The sequence below is a fragment of the Mollisia scopiformis genome (assembly GCF_001500285.1).
Source record: "Mollisia scopiformis unplaced genomic scaffold LY89scaffold_8, whole genome shotgun sequence".
Lineage (NCBI taxonomy): Eukaryota > Fungi > Ascomycota > Leotiomycetes > Helotiales > Mollisiaceae > Mollisia > Mollisia scopiformis.
Window position 1 is genome coordinate 1464198 of NW_017263588.1, and position 21460 is coordinate 1485657.

At 47.3% G+C, this 21460-nt stretch overlaps 6 protein-coding genes and 1 non-coding gene across 7 annotated transcripts; 3 read left to right on the forward strand and 4 right to left on the reverse strand.

The window, feature by feature from the left end:
* Positions 1-100: 100 nt before the first annotated feature.
* Positions 101-1811, forward strand: LY89DRAFT_642690 (uncharacterized protein). Its single transcript, XM_018211765.1, has 4 exons — positions 101-313; positions 365-573; positions 625-1349; positions 1399-1811. Exons 2-4 carry the CDS (start codon positions 528-530, stop codon positions 1690-1692), a joined length of 1065 nt encoding a protein of 354 aa, XP_018073919.1. The 5' UTR covers positions 101-313; positions 365-527; the 3' UTR covers positions 1693-1811.
* A 629-nt stretch (positions 1812-2440) lies between these two features.
* On the reverse strand, positions 2441-2512 carry LY89DRAFT_t28. Its single transcript has one exon. It is a non-coding gene; the product is annotated as a tRNA-Arg (tRNA).
* A 474-nt stretch (positions 2513-2986) lies between these two features.
* On the forward strand, positions 2987-5486 carry LY89DRAFT_494229 (alcohol oxidase). The gene is made up of 5 exons (XM_018207920.1): positions 2987-3601; positions 3651-3735; positions 3782-4423; positions 4473-4704; positions 4755-5486. Exons 1-5 carry the CDS (start codon positions 3114-3116, stop codon positions 5237-5239), a joined length of 1932 nt encoding a protein of 643 aa, XP_018073920.1. The 5' UTR covers positions 2987-3113; the 3' UTR covers positions 5240-5486.
* Positions 5487-5748: 262 nt separating this feature from the next.
* On the reverse strand, positions 5749-6399 carry LY89DRAFT_562361 (uncharacterized protein; the record flags this gene model as incomplete). The annotated part of the gene is made up of 1 exon (XM_018208474.1): positions 5749-6399. A coding segment is annotated over one exon (651 nt), but the record flags the coding sequence as incomplete, so codon positions are not given.
* A 506-nt stretch (positions 6400-6905) lies between these two features.
* On the reverse strand, positions 6906-8619 carry LY89DRAFT_696038 (amino acid transporter-like protein; the record flags this gene model as incomplete). The annotated part of the gene is made up of 3 exons (XM_018216797.1): positions 6906-7789; positions 7837-7984; positions 8032-8619. 3 exons carry the CDS (start codon positions 8617-8619, stop codon positions 6906-6908), a joined length of 1620 nt encoding a protein of 539 aa, XP_018073922.1.
* Positions 8620-9381: 762 nt separating this feature from the next.
* Positions 9382-17018, reverse strand: LY89DRAFT_696039 (uncharacterized protein; the record flags this gene model as incomplete). Its single annotated transcript, XM_018216798.1, has 11 exons — positions 9382-10221; positions 10272-13339; positions 13393-14817; positions 14868-15473; positions 15525-15648; positions 15695-16006; positions 16055-16100; positions 16156-16192; positions 16272-16441; positions 16490-16607; positions 16661-17018. The coding sequence occupies 11 exons, from the start codon at positions 17016-17018 to the stop codon at positions 9382-9384; spliced, it is 7104 nt and encodes a 2367-aa protein (XP_018073923.1).
* An 859-nt stretch (positions 17019-17877) lies between these two features.
* LY89DRAFT_581129 (alpha/beta-hydrolase) lies at positions 17878-18928 on the forward strand (the record flags this gene model as incomplete). Its single annotated transcript, XM_018209096.1, has 2 exons — positions 17878-17988; positions 18110-18928. The coding sequence occupies 2 exons, from the start codon at positions 17878-17880 to the stop codon at positions 18926-18928; spliced, it is 930 nt and encodes a 309-aa protein (XP_018073924.1).
* Positions 18929-21460: the final 2532 nt, after the last annotated feature.

Consider the following 21460-nt stretch of genomic DNA (forward strand, 5'->3'; position numbering starts at 1 on the left):
AGAATCACGACGGCTTGAGAAAACATGCCTGAGGCATGGAGTTCCAGCTCCTCTCTATGGAAGCATCAAGACTGACATCGCAGATGGCCTCTGGCCAGCGCAAGTCGACGAATAAGTTTCAAGCTCAAAGCAACTACCTGTCATCTTCCGACTCCTGCTCCAGGCATCCCAACCTCCAATGCCCTCCTCCTCACTTCCCACAAAGCAGAAATAACAAGGAATGTCAACGATCGCTATCTAGCGGTTCCCTTGGAAAATGGAAAGAAGGTACCGCTAGCGAAAAAAGCCCGTGATAAGTTCACTCTAGGCACCAGTAAATGATCAGAACGTTCTAGGAGGAACAGGACCTGATGATAAGGAATAGGTGTCATGGATTGAACCTCGAAATTTCGTTCGCGGCGGAGATTTTAAGGTCTCCAGAAAATGGCGCTAGTGGATCGATTATGTAAACGGGACTGGAAATATTTTAGGAGAGACGAGTTTGGTGACAGAGGAACGGCAAATCAAATTGGAACAGATTTGGCAACATGACGGCTAGTAGTAGAGGGACCAGAGCTGCTGCGAGCATCATCCGTACGTATATCCCTTTCAGGACCCATTTCTCCCAGCTAACACAGCACAAAGGCTCCTCCAAACGTCCCAATCTCCTCGTCTGCTCAGAATGCATCTCCAACCGCACCTACGCCCTCGCAGCAACAGCATTAAGAACCTCCTCTCCCACCCCCGACTCCGAGCTTCACCACCTCCGTAACATCCCCCCAGTCTCAACCTCTCCCGAATCCGCACACTACAGAACCAAAGCCGGCATCCTCCTTTCCCGTCCGCCCATCCTCACAGCTCCGCAGACCTCGTTCGAAAAAGCGTATTTCTTCTACCAGAAACGGCTTAATGAACGCCTCGCTATGCCGTTTACTCGATACTTCTATTTTAAGAAAGATACGCCCGCGGACACGGACTGGAAGATCAAAGCCAGGGAGCGGAACGGGGTTGCGGCCAGGGAACTAGGTGGATATGATGCGTACGGGGAGTATGGATGGAATGACGAGATCCTGGTGCAGGAGAAGGAGATGGTGGAGCCGCGGTACGTGGCGGAGAGTCTGGTGAGGGATAGTATTGTGAGGGCGGTGGAGGGCAAGGATGGTGCGGCGGTGGAGGTTAAGGAGGGGGAGGTAGGTGAGGAGGGGAGGATTGAGAGGCCCTTGGGGAGATTCACGGATGCGGATCGGACGAGGGATGTGAGGAGGTTGGATCGGGCGTTGGCGAGGACGTTGTATTTGCTTGTTAAGAGGAAGGAGGGTGGATGGGGGTTTCCGAGCGGGGAGTTGGCTGGGAGGGAGAACTTGCATCAGGTTTGTGTTTGCCGTGGACGAAGTGAGGATGCAAGCTAATAGACTATAGGCAGCTGAACGTATTCTGGTCCAGACCGCGGGGCTTAATATGAATACTTGGATCGTGGGCCATGTTCCAATCGGACACCATATCATCAAACCACGCTATACATCCGATTCCGCGCTGGAGAAACAAGGCGAGAAGACTTTCTTTATGAAAGGACGGATAATGGCCGGACAGGCGGACTTGAAGGATAATCTCTTTGGATTGGAGGATTTCAAGTGGTTGACGAAGCAAGAGGTCCAAAAGCATGTGGGGCTCAAATATTACAGCTATGTAAAGAACATGATGGCGGATAGGTGATTAGGTGGATAAGGTGTTGTGTATACTATGGGATGGGGATATGCATTGTATTGTATGTAGAATGTATCAACTCAAGGATCGAGCTCCTATGGCGAGGTCTTTCTGGTATTTGTATCGACAGCATGGCATGTTTCCCAGTCAAGGTATGAACTCTCTTCTTTCTATTCGGCAAGTTCTTTTCACTTCGTCCGCTATAATTATCACTATGAATAAAGCGACCGGCTCTCCCATTTGTCAAACCATACTAATCCTAAGCATCCTGTTTGAGTGGTGTGAGGAGTCTGAAGGTGGAGTTGTCTGTTATTTGGAAGAGTTGATGTAGGCATGGTGGGTATTTCTAGGAGGCCTAGATTTGGTACTTGTCTTTATGCTTTGGCTACAAGGATTATATCTACAAGACAAAGCTTTCTCCTTCCAGACAGGCCTAGTATACGCACAGAAAGAATGTCTGAGTTCATATTGAGGTGGTCTCGCTTGTTTGACTCTAACCGTATGTATTAATAGATCTCAACGCACTCAAAAATACCAAATTCTTTTCAATTCAGTTGCAGAAGAATCACTCTGGTGAAGTAGATAGCTTGACAAGAAAAATATTCTCAAGAGGACCAGAATTAGAAATCAAGATTCATCTTCTGGTCCTCTTGCGCACACCAAAAGAGCTCTGCCAACTATTGTGCTGGGGGCCAGGAAACTTCGGTGGCTCAACACACAAGAAGGCAAAAAGATAATACAACCCCATAAGATGTTTTGACCCACGCAGGGGTCGAACCTGCAATCTCTTGATTCGAAGTCAAGCGCCTTGCCATTGGGCCAGTAGGCCTCATTGGATGTTGAATGCAAAAAAATATGCTTATTTGAATCCATACGGGCCGTAGCAGAACTTGTGTGATTCGCACGAAATGCCCCACAAATATCCAAATTTTCTACCTAGTGCATATCTCAACCTCCTCACCACCAAACAAACCCAAGTGGATTCCGGAGAGCAAGTAAAATGCTTCCTTTTCATGATCACGTGGGGCTTAGGAGAACGCGTAACGGGAAATATGCATGACAGCCTGAATCAACTTCTGCATCTCTGCTCAACAGCATTCCCATGCCATTTCATCCCACAGTCATCCCAGCTTGCTCCAAGATTCCCGTCCAACCTTCGATCAGGCTTCGATTAGCTTTCCACGAACCAGTCAGGCAGATTGGCGAGGCTTCAAGTGATCGTTGCTCATGTTTCACATGTTTCGGTTTCTAAATCCTGCAACCCTGCGCATGATAAAATGCCTAGGTATCTTGCTTTCCATGCGAACGTTATGAGGCATGAAAAAAGGTTCGCGATTCAGTTGGCATCAGGCTTTTGTTCATGATTCTTATCTTGCTGCCCATTTCCTCTTTTCCATTCTCTTCTGTGTTGAATTTGATCATATTTCACAATGTCGAATGAGAAAGATCCCAAGCGCTTCTCGCTTCCAGCTGCCCTCCCCACGATTCGCTCTCGAATTATAGAGCACATGCATTCACCCAAGAACGAGAAAGAGAAGGACACCGAAAGCGAGAAGGAAATAGAAAATGAAGTTTTTGATTACATTGTCGTCGGTGGTGGAACAGCAGGTCTCACAATCGCGACTCGACTTGCCGAAGACCCCGCCATAAGTGTGGCTGTCATTGAAGCGGGGTCAAAATGGCATCCTTTCGCATCTCTAGCAGAGTCAATTCCCGCTGCAGATGTTCTGTTTGTTGGAACCAAAGAGAAATTTCCTGGTCTTGATTCTCTAATAAACAAAATTCCGAAAGCAAATCTGCTGCCTGCTGGGATTAGAGCGAATCTTTCTAGTGTTGATTGGGGCTTTCATACTGTACCTGATCCTGCCTCGGGGAATCAAAGAAGGTCATATGCGAGGGGAAAATGCCTTGGTGGCGGGTACGTGAGATTAAATGCTATGTGAAGCCTTTGATATTGATTGTTCCAGTTCCGTTCGCAATTTCATGATATATCAAAGACCGACTGTACAGTCACTCGACAAGTGGGCCAATGAAGTGGGAGATAGATCATGGGTGAGTTCATCCAATATCATAAGTGGCAATGCCTCATCGTATTTAGGCATACGATAATTTCCTTCCATACTACAAGAAGAGTGTAGACTTCACACCCCCTGGACCCAGTCGCGATGGAAATACATTATACAGCCCGACAGCCTTCGATGGCAAAGCTGGACCTCTCAATGTCTCTTATCCTAACTTCCCACAGCTGTTCTCGGAGTATATGAAAGCTGGGTTACACGAGATTGGGATACCTACTGCTACTGACTTCAACAGCGGCACCCTGAATGGCTCTCAATACTGCAGTACAACTATTAATGGCAAATCGGAGAAGAGAGATTCATCCGCGACCTCATTTTTAAAGTCTGCAATGGGAAGTGGGAGGACAAATCTCCATGTCTTTTCATCCACGTTGGCGAAACGGATTCTGTTTGATAACGACAAAAAGGCCGATTCCGTCATTGTGGAATTCAAAGGCGAGGAACGAGCTTTGAAAACAAGGAAGGAAATCATCATCTCAGCAGGCGCATTCCAATCACCGCAACTCCTCATGGTCTCTGGTATCGGTCCAGCAAAGCATTTGCAGGAATTCAATATTCCGGTGATAGCTGACAGACCAGGTGTGGGACAAAATTTGCAGGATCATATCTTCTTTGGTCCTGCGTACCGAGTCAAGGTTACAACGCTCACGAAGCTTGCGAATGTACACCAAGAATCTTTTCTTTCTGTGAAGTTATCGCTAACAAATACAGAACCCAATCTACCTGATCAAGAACTTGATTCAATACTTCATCAGACATACTGGTCCATTCACTAACAACGTAGCCGACTTCCTCGCTTGGGAGAAAGTTCCTCAAGAACTGCGGCCAACACTGGGAGAAAAAGCTCTCGAAGAACTCTCGCAATTTCCTCCCGATTGGCCAGAAATAGAATACTTGTCTGGAGCTGGCTACGTTGGAGATTGGTCAGGTCTCCTCTTCAAACGTCCGTAACTCCACTCCTCTAGCATACCTACCTAAATTCACATAACCCAGAACCAAGAGATGGCCATCAATACGCCACCATCCTCGCAGCCCTCGTCGCGCCCCTCTCCCGCGGTTCAGTAACCCTCTCTTCAAACACAACCTCCACCCTCCCACACATCAACCCCCGCTACCTCTCCTCCCCAACCGATCAAGCAGTCGCAGTCGCAGCCTACAAACGCGTCCGCCAAGCCTTCTCCACGCCTTCCCTATCCAACATCGTCGTCGGCGATGAATTCTTCCCCGGCAAGGACGTAGAGACCGATGAGCAGATTCTGGAGTGTGTAAAGGGAAGTTTGCAAACGGTTTGGCATGCGAGTTGTACTTGTAAGATGGGGAAGGAGGCGGATGAGATGGCGGTGCTGGATGAGAGGTGTAGGGTTAGGGGTGTGCAGGGTGTGAGGGTTGTGGATGCGAGTTCGTTTCCGTTTTTGCCGCCTGGGCATCCGCAAAGTACTGTTTGTGAGTTTTCTTTTTCCTTTGACTGGCTGGTTTGAGAGTTGGCTGACGTGACTAGATGCGCTTGCGGAGAGAGTTGCGGATTTTATTAAGGCTGGGGAGTGAGGAGCACATTTGGGTTGTTAAGTTGGAAGAGCTGTACAGTTGTGATGTATTTCTTTTCAGTGGCAGATACCATGATTTATGTCATCAATGTCGAATTTCTCGCGGCTTTTCCCCTCAGGTATATCTCCTTGGTTGCTCGTCTCTAACGTCGTCCTCAGCAGCAGTGCATGGATACAACCATTGATATGACAAGCGCAAAGCTGGATTTATTGGGAGTCACTTGGTACCTTTGGTCGCAGTAAGAAGATTTATGTCAAGTCTAGGCAGCCTCGATCCTTATAAATCATCTCCTCTTCGTTGTGAGGATTCAGATTCTTCGTCTGGACTGAGGACTTTCTGCCGAAGCACATTGTGAACCCTTTCATGTCAACTCACTTGTTTCAACAGGTCAGTGGCTAAGTACTTCCTATCCGAAAGAGCTTCCGTGTCAAGCATCTGCCATTCCGACGAATCTGAAAGTGCACCCTGGGATTCGACGACATCCCACCTCAATCATGCATCTCACAACCTCATACTTCGAAGTCTCGTACGCTCTCAAGGCATCCTCCTGTGCTTTCGACTGGACCTCATAAGCAGAACCATCAATGACAGAAGACTCTGCACCATCAACAAGAGCACGATACTTTCCAGCCCAGGTCTTCAGAACTCCTCCCCGAACGGTAGCAGGCCACAGTATTGGCTCACTTGCCAACCCTAGATGGCGTGAGAGAACAGCGGGGTCTGCAAGTGTCCCATAGAAGAAATACCAGACTGGGTATTGGTCTTGCGTTGGGAGGAAATCTACATCTTCATTTGATGGTCGATGTTGTGGGAGTGTTGTATCGAGTCCAAGAGTTGGATATCTGGAAATGCTTGAAAGGTTCTTGGAAGCAGGCTCAGGAAGACGCACGATCGTGGGTCGAATCTTGTTGCGTGAAGCGTGCTCAAGAATAGCTTCCTTGACTGCACTATTGATGATACAGAATCTGGCGTCGTTGGCATCTCCTTCGTCTCCATTACCGAGTATAACTTCCACCGGCTGGGCAGATTCTGATATCTTTTGAATGAGTTCAGAAGTGATCGATCCTTCAAGCTTGACAAGGTAGCGACCATTATCGGTCGCATTTGACGCTTCTTCAGTGCTTAACGATACCCTTTCTCTACCTCTCGTCAACTCATGCTCATATGCTTCTCGATCATAGCCCTGGTTCTCGAGCTTTTCTCGAACCATCTCCTAATGCTCGTCTGCCACACGTTTTCGAGACAGATCACCGCGGTGTCTTTCGATCATAGTGACTGCATCAGCTTGCGAATATCCGAAAAGGCTTTGCCATCTTTGAATGGTGTCGTCTAATGGCATTTAGGCGTCAGAAGGCTCCTCGGCGGCGTTCAGAGCCATCTTCTCGAGCTCATCGAATAAATCCATGATTGATATGACTTTTGGATCGTTGTGGGCATTGAGACAGAAAACGTCGTGATTTCGGGATGGAAAGAAAGGGAAATATGTAAGTTTGGACGAATTGTGAGTCAAATTTCAACTTGGACTGGAAGCTTCCACGTGACCATGAAGCTAACCTCACTTCACCTAGCCACACTAGCATGCGTTGTTATATCGACTAATTAAAATATCCACCTCAATACTGTCTCTACCTTTCCTCTAGCACTCTTCTCCAATTCCATAGCTCTCAAATCATCCTCTCCCACAACATAGACATCCGTCTCCAAATCCATTGCCTCACTACTCACCAACCTCGTCCTCTTCAACACTTTCCAACCTACATACATAACCAACATTATCGGCAGCTCCACATAGTAACTGACAAAATCTACAGCACTGAACTTCGGACTGAAAGAACTCCACCCCTGCACCAACACAATCACAATGTTCAAGGCTAAAGAAAACCACGGTCCCCACGGATAAGTCCAATTCTTGAACGGCAAGAGATGTGTCTTATTCTGCAATTCCATTGCACGACGGAATCGGATGGATGTAAGTGCAATAGCGATCCAAGCCAGCTGATTGGAGACACCGACGATGTTCTGTAGCCAAGTCCAAAGCTGGCCAGCGCCGATGAAGCTGGCTCCGAAGCAAAGTCCACTGATTGCACTAGTGGCTAAGACTGCTATCCAGGGTACTCGGTTTCTGTTGAGTTTTCCAAAGAATTGAGGAGCATGTCGGTCAACAGAAAGAGAAAAAAGCAAACGTGTCCCAGCAAACAGCGCGTGATTGCCGGCGCTGATGACTGATGTCATGATTACGGCGTTGATGAATGACCCAGCTGCCTTTGCTCCTGCCATTTGGAAGACTAGAGTGAATGGAGAAGTCGAAGACTCCTTGCTCGAGAGATTCGGGTAGTTGTATGGAACATTGAGACCAATGATAAGAACTGAGAGGACGTAGAAGATTAGGATCCGCCAGAAGACGTTCTTAACGACTCTGGGGAGATTCTTGGTCGGGTTCTTGGTTTCTCCAGCTGTGATGGCGATTGATTCTGTTCCTCCGTCTGCGAAGAGTTAGTGGGGAAGTTGAGTGTTTGGAGGTGTTCCGTACATGCGAATGATGCGGTCACAAAAATAGATGCGAATCCTCCAATACCACCAACGAAGGGCGCATCACCTATGTACCAGTTGTGAGCGCCGAGGTAAGTGTGCGAGGTATTTCCTCCACAATTCACAGCGATGCCTAGTAAAATGAAGACCTGCTTTCATGAGCTTTGACATCACACAGGGGGCATAGAATACCAACTGTAATCGTGACAACTTTGAGTAAACTCAACCAATACTCAAGCTCGCCATATGCTTTCACAGTGATAATGTTCGCCAGGATCAACAACACCCAGAAAATGAGACTCAATCCCCATCCCGGAAAGCCAGTATCCCAGTACGCAAATACAAGTTGCAATGCAACCAGATCAGCTGCAGTCGACACAGCATCGTTAAACCAATAGTTCCAAGTCAAAGCAAACCCAAAAGCATCATCCACATATCTCCCTGCAAAGGTACAGAAGGACCCCGCAATTGGAACAAAGGCAGCCATTTCTCCCAGTGCCAACATTGTCAGCATCACAATGACTCCAACGATCATGTACGCGATGAGCATTGAGGCTGGACCTCCCGTTGCAAGCGATTTGCCAGTGCCGAGGAAGAGACCAGTTCCTATTGTGCCTCCGATGGCTATCATTTGTACTTGACGTGCTGAGAGTTTCCGTGAAAGCTTGTCGGCGACAATAGCATGCTCGCCATGGAATGCGAACACAGGCTCATGTGAATTGCCCTCGATGTCCTTGTCGTGATCGACATTCGGTGTCACGTGGATTGCTTGACGTTCGTCCATGTTGGTGTAGTGCTTGTGTAAGGCTATACCATTAAATCCATCTGTGAAAGACGATTAAGAGAAAGAAGGTGAACTGAGAAAGGTACGAAATTTGAGAGGAGACTATATCGAAAATCTTCTCCTCGATACCGCTCTTAGCCATCTGTCAGATGTTGAAACGACTTTTAGTACGGTATTGCGTGCTTAAGAGGATTTTTCATTTGTTCTTTACGAAAGAGATAACTTATTTTTTGACGTGATAGAAAGCCTGTTTTTGGTGTGTAGCTCGGCGTGGTTCGGAACCATACTTGCAAACGGATCTCCTGATGGATATGATATCAAGAGATCATGTATTCTGCTTCGTCTCACCTTCTCCTACATTGTCCTAGCATAATGAAACAATCGCAGTCAGTTGCCATGAGAGAGAGTAGGATGCGGTATATAACCGATGTTGGCTGAAAGGGGCAGCTCCTTGGGTTTTGTGGTGTCATCGTTTGGAAAGTTCTTCAAGATCTTCTAATACGAATACGGTGACCTAAAGCTGCAAATCTTGTCGCACATGATTTAGAAGGGGGAGTGAGAATTTCACCTTGATGCGTGGACGAAAGCAATACTACCGTCGATTTCTGAAATTGATATAACTTTCGAAGCCTTCAATCATAGAGATTACCGGGCTGGGGAGATGTCTGGCGCGGTATCATGTGACACGTATATTATCATTATTGTTGCTTACTAATAACAAAAGCTAACAGAAACTCAATCAAGATCAACGACCTCCCATCTTCACTCAACTACCGGCATCTTCGATATCAACCGCTCGCACAACCCAAAGAGACTCGTGGCATTCGTAATATCAAGCGTTGTCAATTCAACCCCAAGCTCAATACGAACCCAATTTCTCAATTCCACCGCGCTCAAGCTATCCACTCCATACGCACTTAAACTCCTCGCTGGCTCCACGTCCTCAGTCAATCTCAATGTCTTCGTAAGCTGCCTGCTGAGCACGTCTACTGCTGCAGCCAACAGGGGTCCTTTGTCAGCTTTACTTCGATGTAGCAATAAGAAAGCTTGGACCGCTTTCGCATGTTCGTCTCCACCATGGCCATTCTTGTGCTGCTCAGAGCTGTCGGTTACGAATAAGGGACTAAATCGAGCATCCCGTTCGAGATCCGAGCCTTCGCGTTGCGGCAATGATATACCTATGATGAGCTGAGCTGCACTGGCGGGGTTGATCGGCTGCGTTTGCTGGAGGATCGAATACTTGAAGACGCGACGAACCATGGCCTCATTCACACCAAGCCAGATCCTGTCGTCCATCCGCTCTTGGATACCACCTTCCCTGGCAGCGAATCCGACTTCCTCGATAATTCCCAGATCCAATGAGTGGGCTGGGAGACCTTGCGAATGTCGATAGCTGGCAAAGGCATCCATGAATACGTTGGCTGCAGAGTAATTCCCTTGTGCCTTCTGCCCGATAATGCCTGACATACTCGAGAGAAGGGTAAAGAATGATATTGGAGATTTATGTGCAATGCTAGACCTGTGGAGATTCCAGGTCCCTTGCACTTTTGCTGAGGCAGCCACAAAATAATCCTCGAGAGTCATGGCCTCAAATGGTTTGTCCTGATCAGAATTTAGCCTGCTTCTCTAATATGGGGAGACAAGTTTCTTACCCTGAGTATCACCGCTCCTTGAATGATCCCTCCAACGGGATACATTGCTGTTTTGAACACACGCTCCACATCCTCCGCATTGCACACATCCGCTTTTGCTTCCTGGACGTCGCATCCAAACGCAGCGCAATCTCTGACGATTGCTTGTGACATTTCGTCAGCGATACCACTTCGAGTCATGGCAATCATGTGTTTCGCCCCGAAGAAAGCAGCCATTTGCACAGCTAAGCTCCCACATATGCCCTTGAGTCCACCCACGATCAAGTAGGACACATTTGGCTGAAGAGACATTACAGGCATTGCTGGCCGGATAGGTACCTGTGATGAGATTCCCTGCTCGCCATCTGTGATCAATACCTTACCAACATGACGACCATCGCGCATATAAGCAAACGCTTCCGGGATACTGTCGAAGCCAAAGTGAGTGATTGGATTGATCGGCTTGATATGGCCTTCAGAGAGCAAGTCAAAACAGCGACTCATCAAGCTGGCGACAGTCAATGGTGGCATTTTCTTCTGTGAGAAATTGACAGATTTGTACGAGCAGTTCCGGTCGAATGGCTCCGTGGAGAGATATTTTTGTTCATTATCCTTGTTGCCAATTTCAACCATGATTCCATTGTCTGCACAAATGCGCCACGACTCATCCAACAATTCTCCGGTAAGAGAATTTATAATGAGGTCGACTCCCTTACCCTGCGTGATCTCCTTGATCTGCCGGGCAAAGTCTGTGGTTCTAGAAGAAAATATTTGATCTTCGTGAAGATCAAAGTTCTCTTTCAAGAAACTGCGTTTCTCATCGCTGCTCACGGTGACATAGATATCAGCACCTATGTACTTGGCAAGCTGAATGCATGCAATGCCGACACCACCAGCCGCAGAATGGATGAGAATCGACTGGGCTTTCTGGAGGTTTCCCACGTTGAATAAGCAGTACATCGATGTGAGATAGGCAATCGGTATGGTTGCTGCTTCTGCGAATGACATCGCGTCTGGCATATGGTGGATGTATTGAACAGGGCACTGAATCCGATTCGCAAAAGTGCCTTGTGTCATCACGGTGACGCGATCACCAACTTTGTAGGTCTCGCTGTTCTTGCCCACCCTTGTGACGATACCCGCGCCCTCCGTGCCCAGAAGGTGTTCGTCTCCTGGAATGATGCCTTGTGTTGCGGCGATATCTTTGGAATTAAGTCCAGCGGCAATCACCTCGATCTCAACATGCCCATCCTCTACTGGGATCTGTGGCGCTTCAATATACTGGAGAGCGTCAAGACTACCAAGGCGTTCAGCTCTCAATTTCGCAATTCCTTGAACACCACGAAGAGATTTGACGATGGGCTGTGCACCGCCATTGCTTTCGTCTTCTTTAAACTGGTTGATCAGTTTGTCTGGGACTATTCTGTTGACGAATATGAGTCCTTTGCGCTCAACGTATTCATTGTCAGCGAACGTCTTCGATAAAGGCCTGGCAAGGATCTCCAGGATCTTCACTACTGCCGTCATGGTAGAGGGTCCGTCGGCTGTTTGTACATCTAGGGTGGTAAGGCGCAAACTTGTGTCTTCCTGGCGAACAGTCCTAAACATACCGTGAACAAGGGCATTATCTGGCGATGTAACGTCCATCTGGGAGCCTTGAGTGAGCCAGAGGATGTTACAGCCTTGGGATACAAGATACTTCAGCGAGTCCCACTGAGCCTTGGAGACAGACTTCAGCACAGGGGTGAAAAGCTCGTCTTGAATGAGAACTGTACTTCTTGGTTTGACCTCAGCCATTGGGAGGAACGATTCCCGGATGCTCCATCCAGCAGCTTCTAGAGCGGCTGTCATCTCCGACGAAGCTTTCTGGTCTGTAAAATTGGCAACAATGAGTTCGCGAGTTTCTGCGGGCTGCGCAGTTGGTTTGGCAACAAATACATGTACGGATGTACAGGACTCGCAAGAAACTGTGGAAGTTCGGTAGAAGTTGCTTGCTTTTGCAATGGTCGCCACTTGAGCAGCAGTTATAGTGTTCTCAACACTCACAAGCACTGCATCTTCTTCTGATCCTGATCCAGAGTCTGTTCCAACGGAGCTGCTATCGGCCAGAATAGCATAGCCATCATCAGAAAGTAAGGCACGTACGTTGACGAGTACTGGTTTCAGTAGGCCCTCGTTCAATTTGTCGCCCTTGAGAATGACCAGGTCAAAATCCTTCTCTTCGAACGAAAAGTCTGCTGTGCTCAAGTCAACAAGAGTGCTGGTAGAGCTTCGATGTTGGCTCAAAATATCGTGTACAGCGACAAACGTGTTCGTATCCGCCGTGACGAAACTATATGTGCTGTATAGTGCCCTTGTAGGCCTCGAACCTACGTCGACTTCCGCAAACCAGAGGCTAGAAGTGTCTGCCGAGCCCAAGTCAACTTCCATGACTTTCAGGGTCGGCTTCTTGTGTGCTATCAGATTGATGATTCGCTGTACGGTGGATGAGGATTCATCTGAAGCAAGACTCGCAAACTGCTCTTCCGAAAGGAATGTGATGTCAGGATTCCACATTGATCGAGTGATGGTGTGTTTTGCAGCAACGTCTGTACCAATAGGAAGCTTGTGGAATCGAAGAGCATTGATCTTAACAAACGTATCGCCCGTTACTGGGTCGTGCACTGATATATCAGTGTACCAGTTTCTCTTGTCGTCCGGTCGACCTCTCCCTGAGTATTTCGAATTTGCAATTGCAACACCATGCTCAGAAGATTTTGTAGCGTTGGTGATGACAAGATCATCGATTATGGCTGGTAGCAGAACAGTATCGACAGCACATCTATCGCCACGCCAGACTGAAGGAATGAACGCTTGAATGCATGCATCGAGCGAGCACGGATGCATGGGATACAGAGACTGGGTCAAGGTCGAAGTCGGTTCCGTCAAGGAGATATGATTTCGAGTCATCAGGCTACCGGCAACAGCTTCAACACGCAAGAGCTTCTGGAATTCAGGTCCGTAGCCATATCCAATACTGTTAAAGGCTGTGTACCATTCCGAGCTCGGTTTTGCATACTCCAATGGTGTCAATTTGTCTTTAGTTACAACTTGATATATGTCAGCCTCTGAATGGAATTCTTTATGTCTGGTGGAACTTTACCTTCTGCGGACAGCTTTTCCACGCGAATCAGTCCCGAGGAGTGCTCCGTCCATGTCTCCTGATTCGAAGAAAGGATCTTGAAGTCATACCAAGTTTCTTTTGGTCCAGGATGAGGAGAAAGATGAAGCATGATCTTTGCGTCAATTTCTTCTTCTAGAACCAAGGCCTTATCGAACCTGACATTGCGGAGACGGTAGCATAACTGGCCAGCAGAGAAGATGTTCTCATTTGGGTTTTGAGCGCTGTAACTCTGGTACATCGCTTCAACTGCCATAGCGATGAAACCAGCAGCAGGGAAGATGACCTCAGAACCCATTCCATGATCTCGCAACCAAGGTTGATCTTTCATCCTCAATGTCTTGCTGAATGATGGGAATTGCCAAGACGTTTCAAGCACTTTCCCTCCGAGAAGGTCATGGTGTGGGAACTTGCGGAAACGCCAATCTTTGCTAGCCTCACTCTCATGCCAGTACTTGGTTGAATGATTCCAAACGTAGTTCGGAAGATCTACGATGAGGCGTGGTTTCCTCCCGGAGAGTTCGCTGTCATCCGCATTGACCTTGGCTAGGTCGACATCGCTGCCAGCAATGAAGAGGCGTCCTGCCACGGCAAATAGCGCTTCAAGTGAATCTTTCCCTCTGCTTGAAGCAGCGCAGTATTGGGCTGCAGAAGCAATGTGGGCAGTGATCTGGGAGATTGGGCCTGCAAGTGCGCCACTTGGTCCAATTTCAATCAGGAAATCAGGCGGATTCTCTGGAGCGGATAACATCGCCTGCACAGCTTGATCAAAGAGCACAGGAGATTCCATGTTACCCATCCAATAGGCTGCGTCACAAGCTCTATCCAGCAGATGCCCTGTAACTGAAGAATACATGGTAGCTTTTTCGCTCAAATGTGCGTTCTCATCGAATTTGCAGTTCTGCAAGAGCAAGTCTTGATACCGAGCAGCAATGCTTTCCATAAATTTGGAGTGATAGGCAACGTCCACCTGCAGGAGTCGCGCAAAGTGTTTGTCGTTATCAAGGCGCTGTCTTACTGTCTCCAGTGCAGTCGACTCGCCGGAAAGTGTTACACTGTTTGGGCTGTTGTAGCACCCAATTTGTACCGAAGCAGAGAGGTCTCCGATGTAATCTTGCACTTTGTCAGAGCCAAGTCCCACGGCGAGCATACCCAATGATGTCTTGGCTCCGTCTAGTACAACAGCACGTCCGCGATAGAATGCAATCTTGATAGCCTCTTCTTGAGTCAAGTGACCAGCAGCGCAAGCAGCTGCAATCTCGCCAGACGAGTGTCCAACAACAGCTTGTGTATTGATACCCCAGCTGTCAAGAATCTCGAGAATGACAAGCTGCAAAGCGGTGACAATAGGCTGTGAGAATTCAGGCTGTCGAAGGTGCTGTGGTTTCCGAAGTTCAGTGAGCTCGCCTGCCATAATGTCAGCCAACAATTCTTGCATGAGGACATTCGATGCTGACCCAAAAGAGACCACGAAGGAGGATCTGGCAGAGTCTGAAGCACGGCATCCAACTTGTCAAGCAATATCTTTGCCAACGGGAACGTATCAACCAAGGCCTTGCCCATTTTGGGCCACTGTGCCCCTTGACCAGTGAAGACGAACCCGATTCTAGGAACGTCAAGTCCCTTCTTCCCAACAACGAGCTTGTTTTGGTCAATGTTTGTCGAGTCTTGAGTGACCAGGTACGCTCTGTGGAAGTGGCGAGTCCTTCTATTTGACAGCGTGTATGCCAGATCAGGCAGGTTAACATTAACGTTCGGGTTGATCATATGATCACTCAAGAGTTTAACGTAAGACTTCAGAGACTTCTCATCGTTGGCAGAAAATACCAGCGTCACGGGTCGGGATTCAATTGCCTCTTCTGCAAAAAGGCCGTCTTCCCCTGTCAGGAGAGAGAAGCAGTGCGAGTCTGGTTGGCGGCCCAAATAGCTTGCGGCTTCGTCCACGACGGCGTGTGCATTGGAACCTCCAAATCCGAAGCTGTTCACACTTGCACGGCGATAAGGAACGTCAGGCCATGGGATGTTGGCTTTTGAAGGGCGGACTCGCAGATTCTCGAAGTCAACTAAAGACGAATGTCAGGAGAAGTTGGTAGTGCTCTAGAGAGATAATTTACTTTTGGGGTTTGGATCATTAAAGGTAGGATTTCCTGGTATTATTCCCTTCTCGAGAGCAAGAATTGTCTTCAACAGTCCTGAGATTCCTGCTGATGGTTCTGAGTGCCCGACATTACTCTTAATCTAAGTGGAATTCAGCAGCTGTTCATGATTCAAGTGTTTGACTTACAGATCCAATCCTCAATGGGTCGTCAATTAGCCTTGTGGGCGCGAACACAGAAGCGGCTCCTGTCAATTCGATAGGGTCGCCTGCTTGTGTGCCTGTGCCGTGGCACTCAAGATAGCTGGTTATGCTATAGTCCGTAATACCCGCATTTGCGTAAGCAGAGCGAATTGCCCTTGCTTGAGCCTCCGAGCTAGGACTCGCAATGCCAGGTGTCCGCCCATCACTGTTCGTGGCAGTGCCGCGGATTATAGCTCGAATCGGATCGCCATCACGGATGGCATCGTCGAGTCGTTTTAGGATTACAGCATTGACTGCCTTGGATTCGTGTCAGTTAACGTCATTGGACAGGACTCTTGAACGTACCTCGGCCTTGGCATATCCGTCTGCTTTTTTGTCGAAAGTGTGGCACCTGAGTAATCTTGGGTCAGTAGGCAATCTTGGATGTAATAGAGTAGTCTGCTGACCTCCCTGTAAGCGAGTGCGCTGTCTTCATGTTTCCAACTGAGATAACAACGTCAGTGTGTTTTAAGAGCCTTGAATCAAGTTCCAGAAGACTAACTATCCATATTATGCTCAGGACTTATCACAAACATTGTCAGCAATGGTGACGAGCTCTGGAAAACAGTATCATACCTAAGGAACAGGTTTGCTCCAGCAACGATAGCGCTTGTCACTTCTCGAGTCTGCAGATACCGCCCCGCGATATCGATTCCTTGGAGTGTTCCTGAACATGCGGTATCTAGTGTAACACTGGTGAATGTGAGTGTTCCTGTCAAATATCAAGAATGTATCGCCTACCTGGGACCTTTGATATTAAGAAAATGACTAATTCGATTACTCAAGATCGCTCTTCCAAGCCCAACGAGAGTTCCAGGTGGGCGGTCCTCGGGATTCCTCCCAAGCATATCACCATAATCTGATCGACAACGCGTTAGCGTGGTTTCACCTGAACCCAACGATCTGACATACCGCATGTGAACGACGCAACAAAACATGCAACAGCAGCCCCATCCAATGACTCCAGTGTAATCCCCGCATTCTCAAGCCCTTCATATACAACTTCCAACAACTGTCTTTGCTGTGGATCCATCGCAATGGCATCCTCTCTCGAGATATTAAAGAATGGCGCATCGAATTCCTGTGGGTCAATGGTTTCGAGATACATCCCTCCAGGAGAGCGCATTGTGTTTGGCTTGGGGGAACCAACATGATGCGTGCTAAGGTTAAAACGCGTTACTGGTGTATCATTGCTTGCTATCCCACCGCGCTCGAGAAAGTCCCAGAGAGCGGAGGGAGAATTGCTCTGTCCTGGAAGACGACATGACATCCCAATTACCGCAATGGGATCTTGCGTGTAAGATTGATTTGCTTCAGAGAAGCATTGACTATCTGCCTGCAGCTGCGAGGCATCTTTCACTACTGTCATTATGACACTGTACTGTTGATCGAGTTGTCGAGACCGTTTCCTCTTTTGCCCTTTTTTTCTGTCTTTTTCTCTGCTTTTAACAGTCCAGCATATATAAAAGATCGGACGAAAATGAGAAAAAAGTCATACGGTGGTGGGACAATAGTATTGGGCTCTTATCGAATTTCTTATCGAGGAGCTCAATAATCCATGACAATTGCCTTTCAATATTCCAAATAGACTATTCTCGATGCTCAGATGGATTTTACCGGCATGAGCACGTCATTGGGATATTATCCGGCTTCCGCCTGTTCAGATGCGGTCGCTATCTGCATATTATCTTGAATATGTAGATAACAACCGCATCTCGTCAATTCTTGGTAACGAATCGGTCTCACAACGTCCTGAAATAACCTTAAACCTGCTTCTCAACGGTCCTATCTTGCATTTGGTGGCAATAACACCTTCCTTATTCACGCCATTCTTGTAAGTATATTTTGGTATTTTGAACGCCTCTCAAGCCTCAATAGCGATCTTTACTTGTTTCAACTTGCCTTTGTACCTCCGTCGAAGATCTTCACTTGTTTCAGCAGTACGTCAGCTAGTTCTCTGCAGCACGGAGTTTGCCTTGAGCTGTATCGTATCATTTCAAACGACCCCCTTGCTACCAGATCTCGGCCCTCCCCCAGAAACCGCTTAGCAACGGAGGGCCTTTCGCCGCCCCTTTAATCTTCAATCCTTTACCCCGGATTCGCAATCCAAAGATACCAATTCACAGAAGATGGCTACATCACGAGAGGAAGTAGAGTTCAAAACTCTAGATGGACTTACTTTGAGAGGATTGTTGTTTCCTGCTAAGAAGCACAGTCCTGCCATCATCTTGGCTCCAGGAGTAAGTCATTCCACATCCAATGTGAAAGGGACCTTGGTATCGACTTCCCCTTCCAATCCAAGCGTCAACACCACCTGATCTTGTCGAAATATGTTTTTTAGACTTGGCTGACCGGTAATAGTTGAATTGTCCAAAGGAGCTGCTACTTCCTGACATAGCTGCAGACTTTCAGCGGGCAGGAATCACTGCTCTCATCTATGACAGTCGATGTGTTGGTCAAAGTGACGGCATGCCTCGAAACGACACTGATCCGTTCAAACAAACTGAGGATCACATGGACGCCTTGACTTATCTTCGAAGTCTGGATTCCGTTGATGCCAGTAGTATCGGATACTGGGGCATGTCCAGTTCTGGAACTACTGTAGCATGTGCAGCAGCTCTTGACCCAAGAGCTAAATTCAGCATCATTGTTTGCCCACGTATCAGCTTCACACCACCTAAAAAGTTGGCAGGAATTCTGGTGAAATGCGTTCGAGACCGTGAATCTCAGATGAGAGGCAACGCTCCAGCATCTGTGGTCCTGGCTTCAGCTAAAGGCGACTCTCTAGCAGACGATCTGTCTGTGGCGGGGGCGGCTCAGGCATCTGTATGGATGGCCAATTTAGTGGAAAAGGGATGGGGCCATATGAATCGGAGCACGATGCAGTCTTACTACAAGAATGTGGTTTGGCAGCCAAGAGCTATTTTGAAGATGGTCCAGTCGCCACCGTTGATGATGCTTACTCCAGAGAAGGACGAGATAGCGCCAACTGCAGACCAGCTGGCTTTTTACGAGGAGCTCACGGGACCTAAGCGACTGCATGTTGCTCCGGGCATGGGACATCTGGACATCTTGAGTAGTGAAGAAGCGCCGGCGTTGATGAAGATGCAAGTGGACTTCATTCGGAGAGTTCTCGCTGGGACTCTAGACGATGAAGAAGATGAGGAGGAGTACTACTAGTGGTCGTGAAACTGTTGATTTCGAAGAGCGACTTAGATTTCTTTGGTTCGAACTTGGAAATCCTGATTGTCAGCACACGACGACATCAGATGGGCATGTACTCTCGCATCTTTCATATTTACTGCAACGATATCAATGTTACAGTATGACTCTTGGATCTCTTCCTCCTGGATAGTCTTGATACTTTCATATCATGAAATTCTATGTACAGTATGCACAGTACGTTGATATTGAGACTTTAGCGCCACACGATACGACCTGGAGGGAGATTAAAACCTGATTTAAGCCCCGAGCGGCAAGGACAGGCTCGCCCCGCAGGTGCCACAGCCGGTCCCTGCATGTCGTGCAGCCCCTGCATGGTGGGGCCCCGCAACAAAGGTGATATTTCACGTGCGAGCAGATTCTATGAATAGATACCCTTTTCCTCAAGATGAAAAGTTCCTACCTTCACATTGAAATGTGGAAAGTATCATCCAAACACAACATTGCAGTGTAGAAGCATCGAAAGCAAATAATCTCTTAGCTTCGGTGGAATTTCTACTTTTGTTCAGCTTGCCATGCAGCTTTGTCCCTTCTAACCGAAGTTTATTGAATTTAGGGTTGCAGCTGTGCCTTTTCCCGGCCGGTTACATTTACCATCTTAAGAAAACTATGGCATGAGACGAGCATGCCACTTCTCCATGGAATTCCGAAAGTGGGGAGATATCTTGCCCGGCCTGCTGCATGGACATGCAATAATGTGGACAAGCACGCATCAAAAATGACGATGTGGCGCAGAACACCTGAAAGCCATAGTCTGGTGTCTGCCTCTGTCCAAGACACTTTCTCGGATTTCTAAGCTCGAATATCATCATATGATGTATGCATACCCTTCAAATACCCGTGTTGGTCTTCTTGCCACCAAGACTCCTGGCAAATTGGCGACCATGCCTGAAACCCCGAGGACCAACAAACCTCTTATCAGTTGATATTACCAGCCAAAATGTCTCGTCAGTGTGACCGGAATGCGGGCCGGGGTCACGACAACGTATAACCGAGTACCTATGAAGATATTTTAAGCACGTTGTCTGCCGCATTGCCGAGTGACCACACTTCCAAATCGTTCACGTGCGCTCCAAGCCCACTCAGCCTCTTATGATTCTCAGCCTCCTAGCTCTCACTTTCCCTTGCTTCTCCATGCTAGTTATAAGCTTAGCGGTAAAGCGTACCTTTAATGGTCAGTATTACAAGAGTTGAGACACACCGCGATTTTGCACTCAAGATTTGGGAGTGTTTAGCAACAAATTGGCGGTATTTCGAAGGCAAGCTTAAAATGTTGTATAATTGTAGTGCGTGAAAGAAGTAAAGATCAAATTCATAACAAAGGATCAGAAAAACTTTGGTAATTGAAGTTTTGTAAGCCAGAACAGGTTGAATCAATGCTGTGACCCTCATTGAACTCTTTACTTTTATAATATCACCACTAGTAAGATTGCTCGCGCAAGTAGGATGCGAGGCATCGTATGTGAGATACCGGTCCAAATTTAGGGCCGTCTATTTTCACTTGCTTCGTAGATAGTCAAAATGCACTGTTTCCAACTGAGCTATTGCTTGAAATGCAGCGACTCACAATCTTTTGAAGAGTGATTCAAGTCCAAGTCGACAAGTTTAACAAGAACGGTTGACCGTTAAGCAGAATGTTCGGAAACTATGATTAATCTGGCAATTCGTAAAAAAAAGCTATGATTTGTCTAGGAATAATAAGTGACTCACCTTTCCTGGCCAACCTCGCTGTTGCACCTCACTGCTGCCAACCTCACTGTTGCCCACTTCATTGCTGCCAGAATACTGCCTGCCTTTAGTACTACTTAGCTCGAGGGAGGAGTGAGAGAGTGAAGGGTGAAGGGGAGTGAGTGCAAGTGAGTAGTACATTTACGGCATTCAAACAATTTAAAAAAGCGATGTAGTTTTAAATACTTCGTATTAATTTTTTATAAAAAAATATACGATATGTTTTCAGTCGATAAATTTCGTATATAAACTTAGTTTTATATTATATTGCTGCGAATATGTTTTTTTTGTAAAAATAACTAATTATGTGTTCGACAAGTTTATTAATTAGTGAGTTTAGGTGACAAATTTTAAAACAACGCAGCAGATGGACAATTGACGCTGTTTATAATTCATTTCTCTAACAAGATTATTTTATAAACCGTCGATTTACCACCGATAATCCAAAGGTCAAACGTCCCAAACGATCCAATATTCTAGCTTGTCTTTCCGCAGCCTGGGATGCTATCCTCAAAAGAGCTGGAGAACACGACAAGACATATCTCAAATGGGCAACATCGAGGATACAGCTCAGAGACTTACCAGAAAGCATTCGAGCAAATCTCAACCCACACCCAGGTGGACAAAAAGAAACTAATGTGCCAGTAATGGATGGCTCTCCAGTTCGTGGAATGCAACACAAATATCGTGAGACAGTACTCTTTTTTCCCTCTGAGGTCAGAGCATCCTTCTAACAAGCAGCTGCATAAACTTCCTGACAAT

Bases quoted from the DNA above. Each gene is read 5' to 3' on its own strand.
- LY89DRAFT_642690 (XM_018211765.1), top strand. From the start codon at position 528: ATGACGGCTAGTAGTAGAGGGACCAGAGCTGCTGCGAGCATCATCC. The intron at 574-624 runs GTACGTATATCC...CACAGCACAAAG, and splicing joins AGCTGCTGCGAGCATCATCC to GCTCCTCCAAACGTCCCAAT. The intron at 1,350-1,398 runs GTTTGTGTTTGC...AATAGACTATAG, and splicing joins GGAGGGAGAACTTGCATCAG to GCAGCTGAACGTATTCTGGT.
- LY89DRAFT_494229 (XM_018207920.1), top strand. From the start codon at position 3,114: ATGTCGAATGAGAAAGATCCCAAGCGCTTCTCGCTTCCAGCTGCCCTC. The intron at 3,736-3,781 runs GTGAGTTCATCC...CATCGTATTTAG, and splicing joins AAGTGGGAGATAGATCATGG to GCATACGATAATTTCCTTCC. The intron at 4,705-4,754 runs GTCCGTAACTCC...CACATAACCCAG, and splicing joins GTCAGGTCTCCTCTTCAAAC to AACCAAGAGATGGCCATCAA.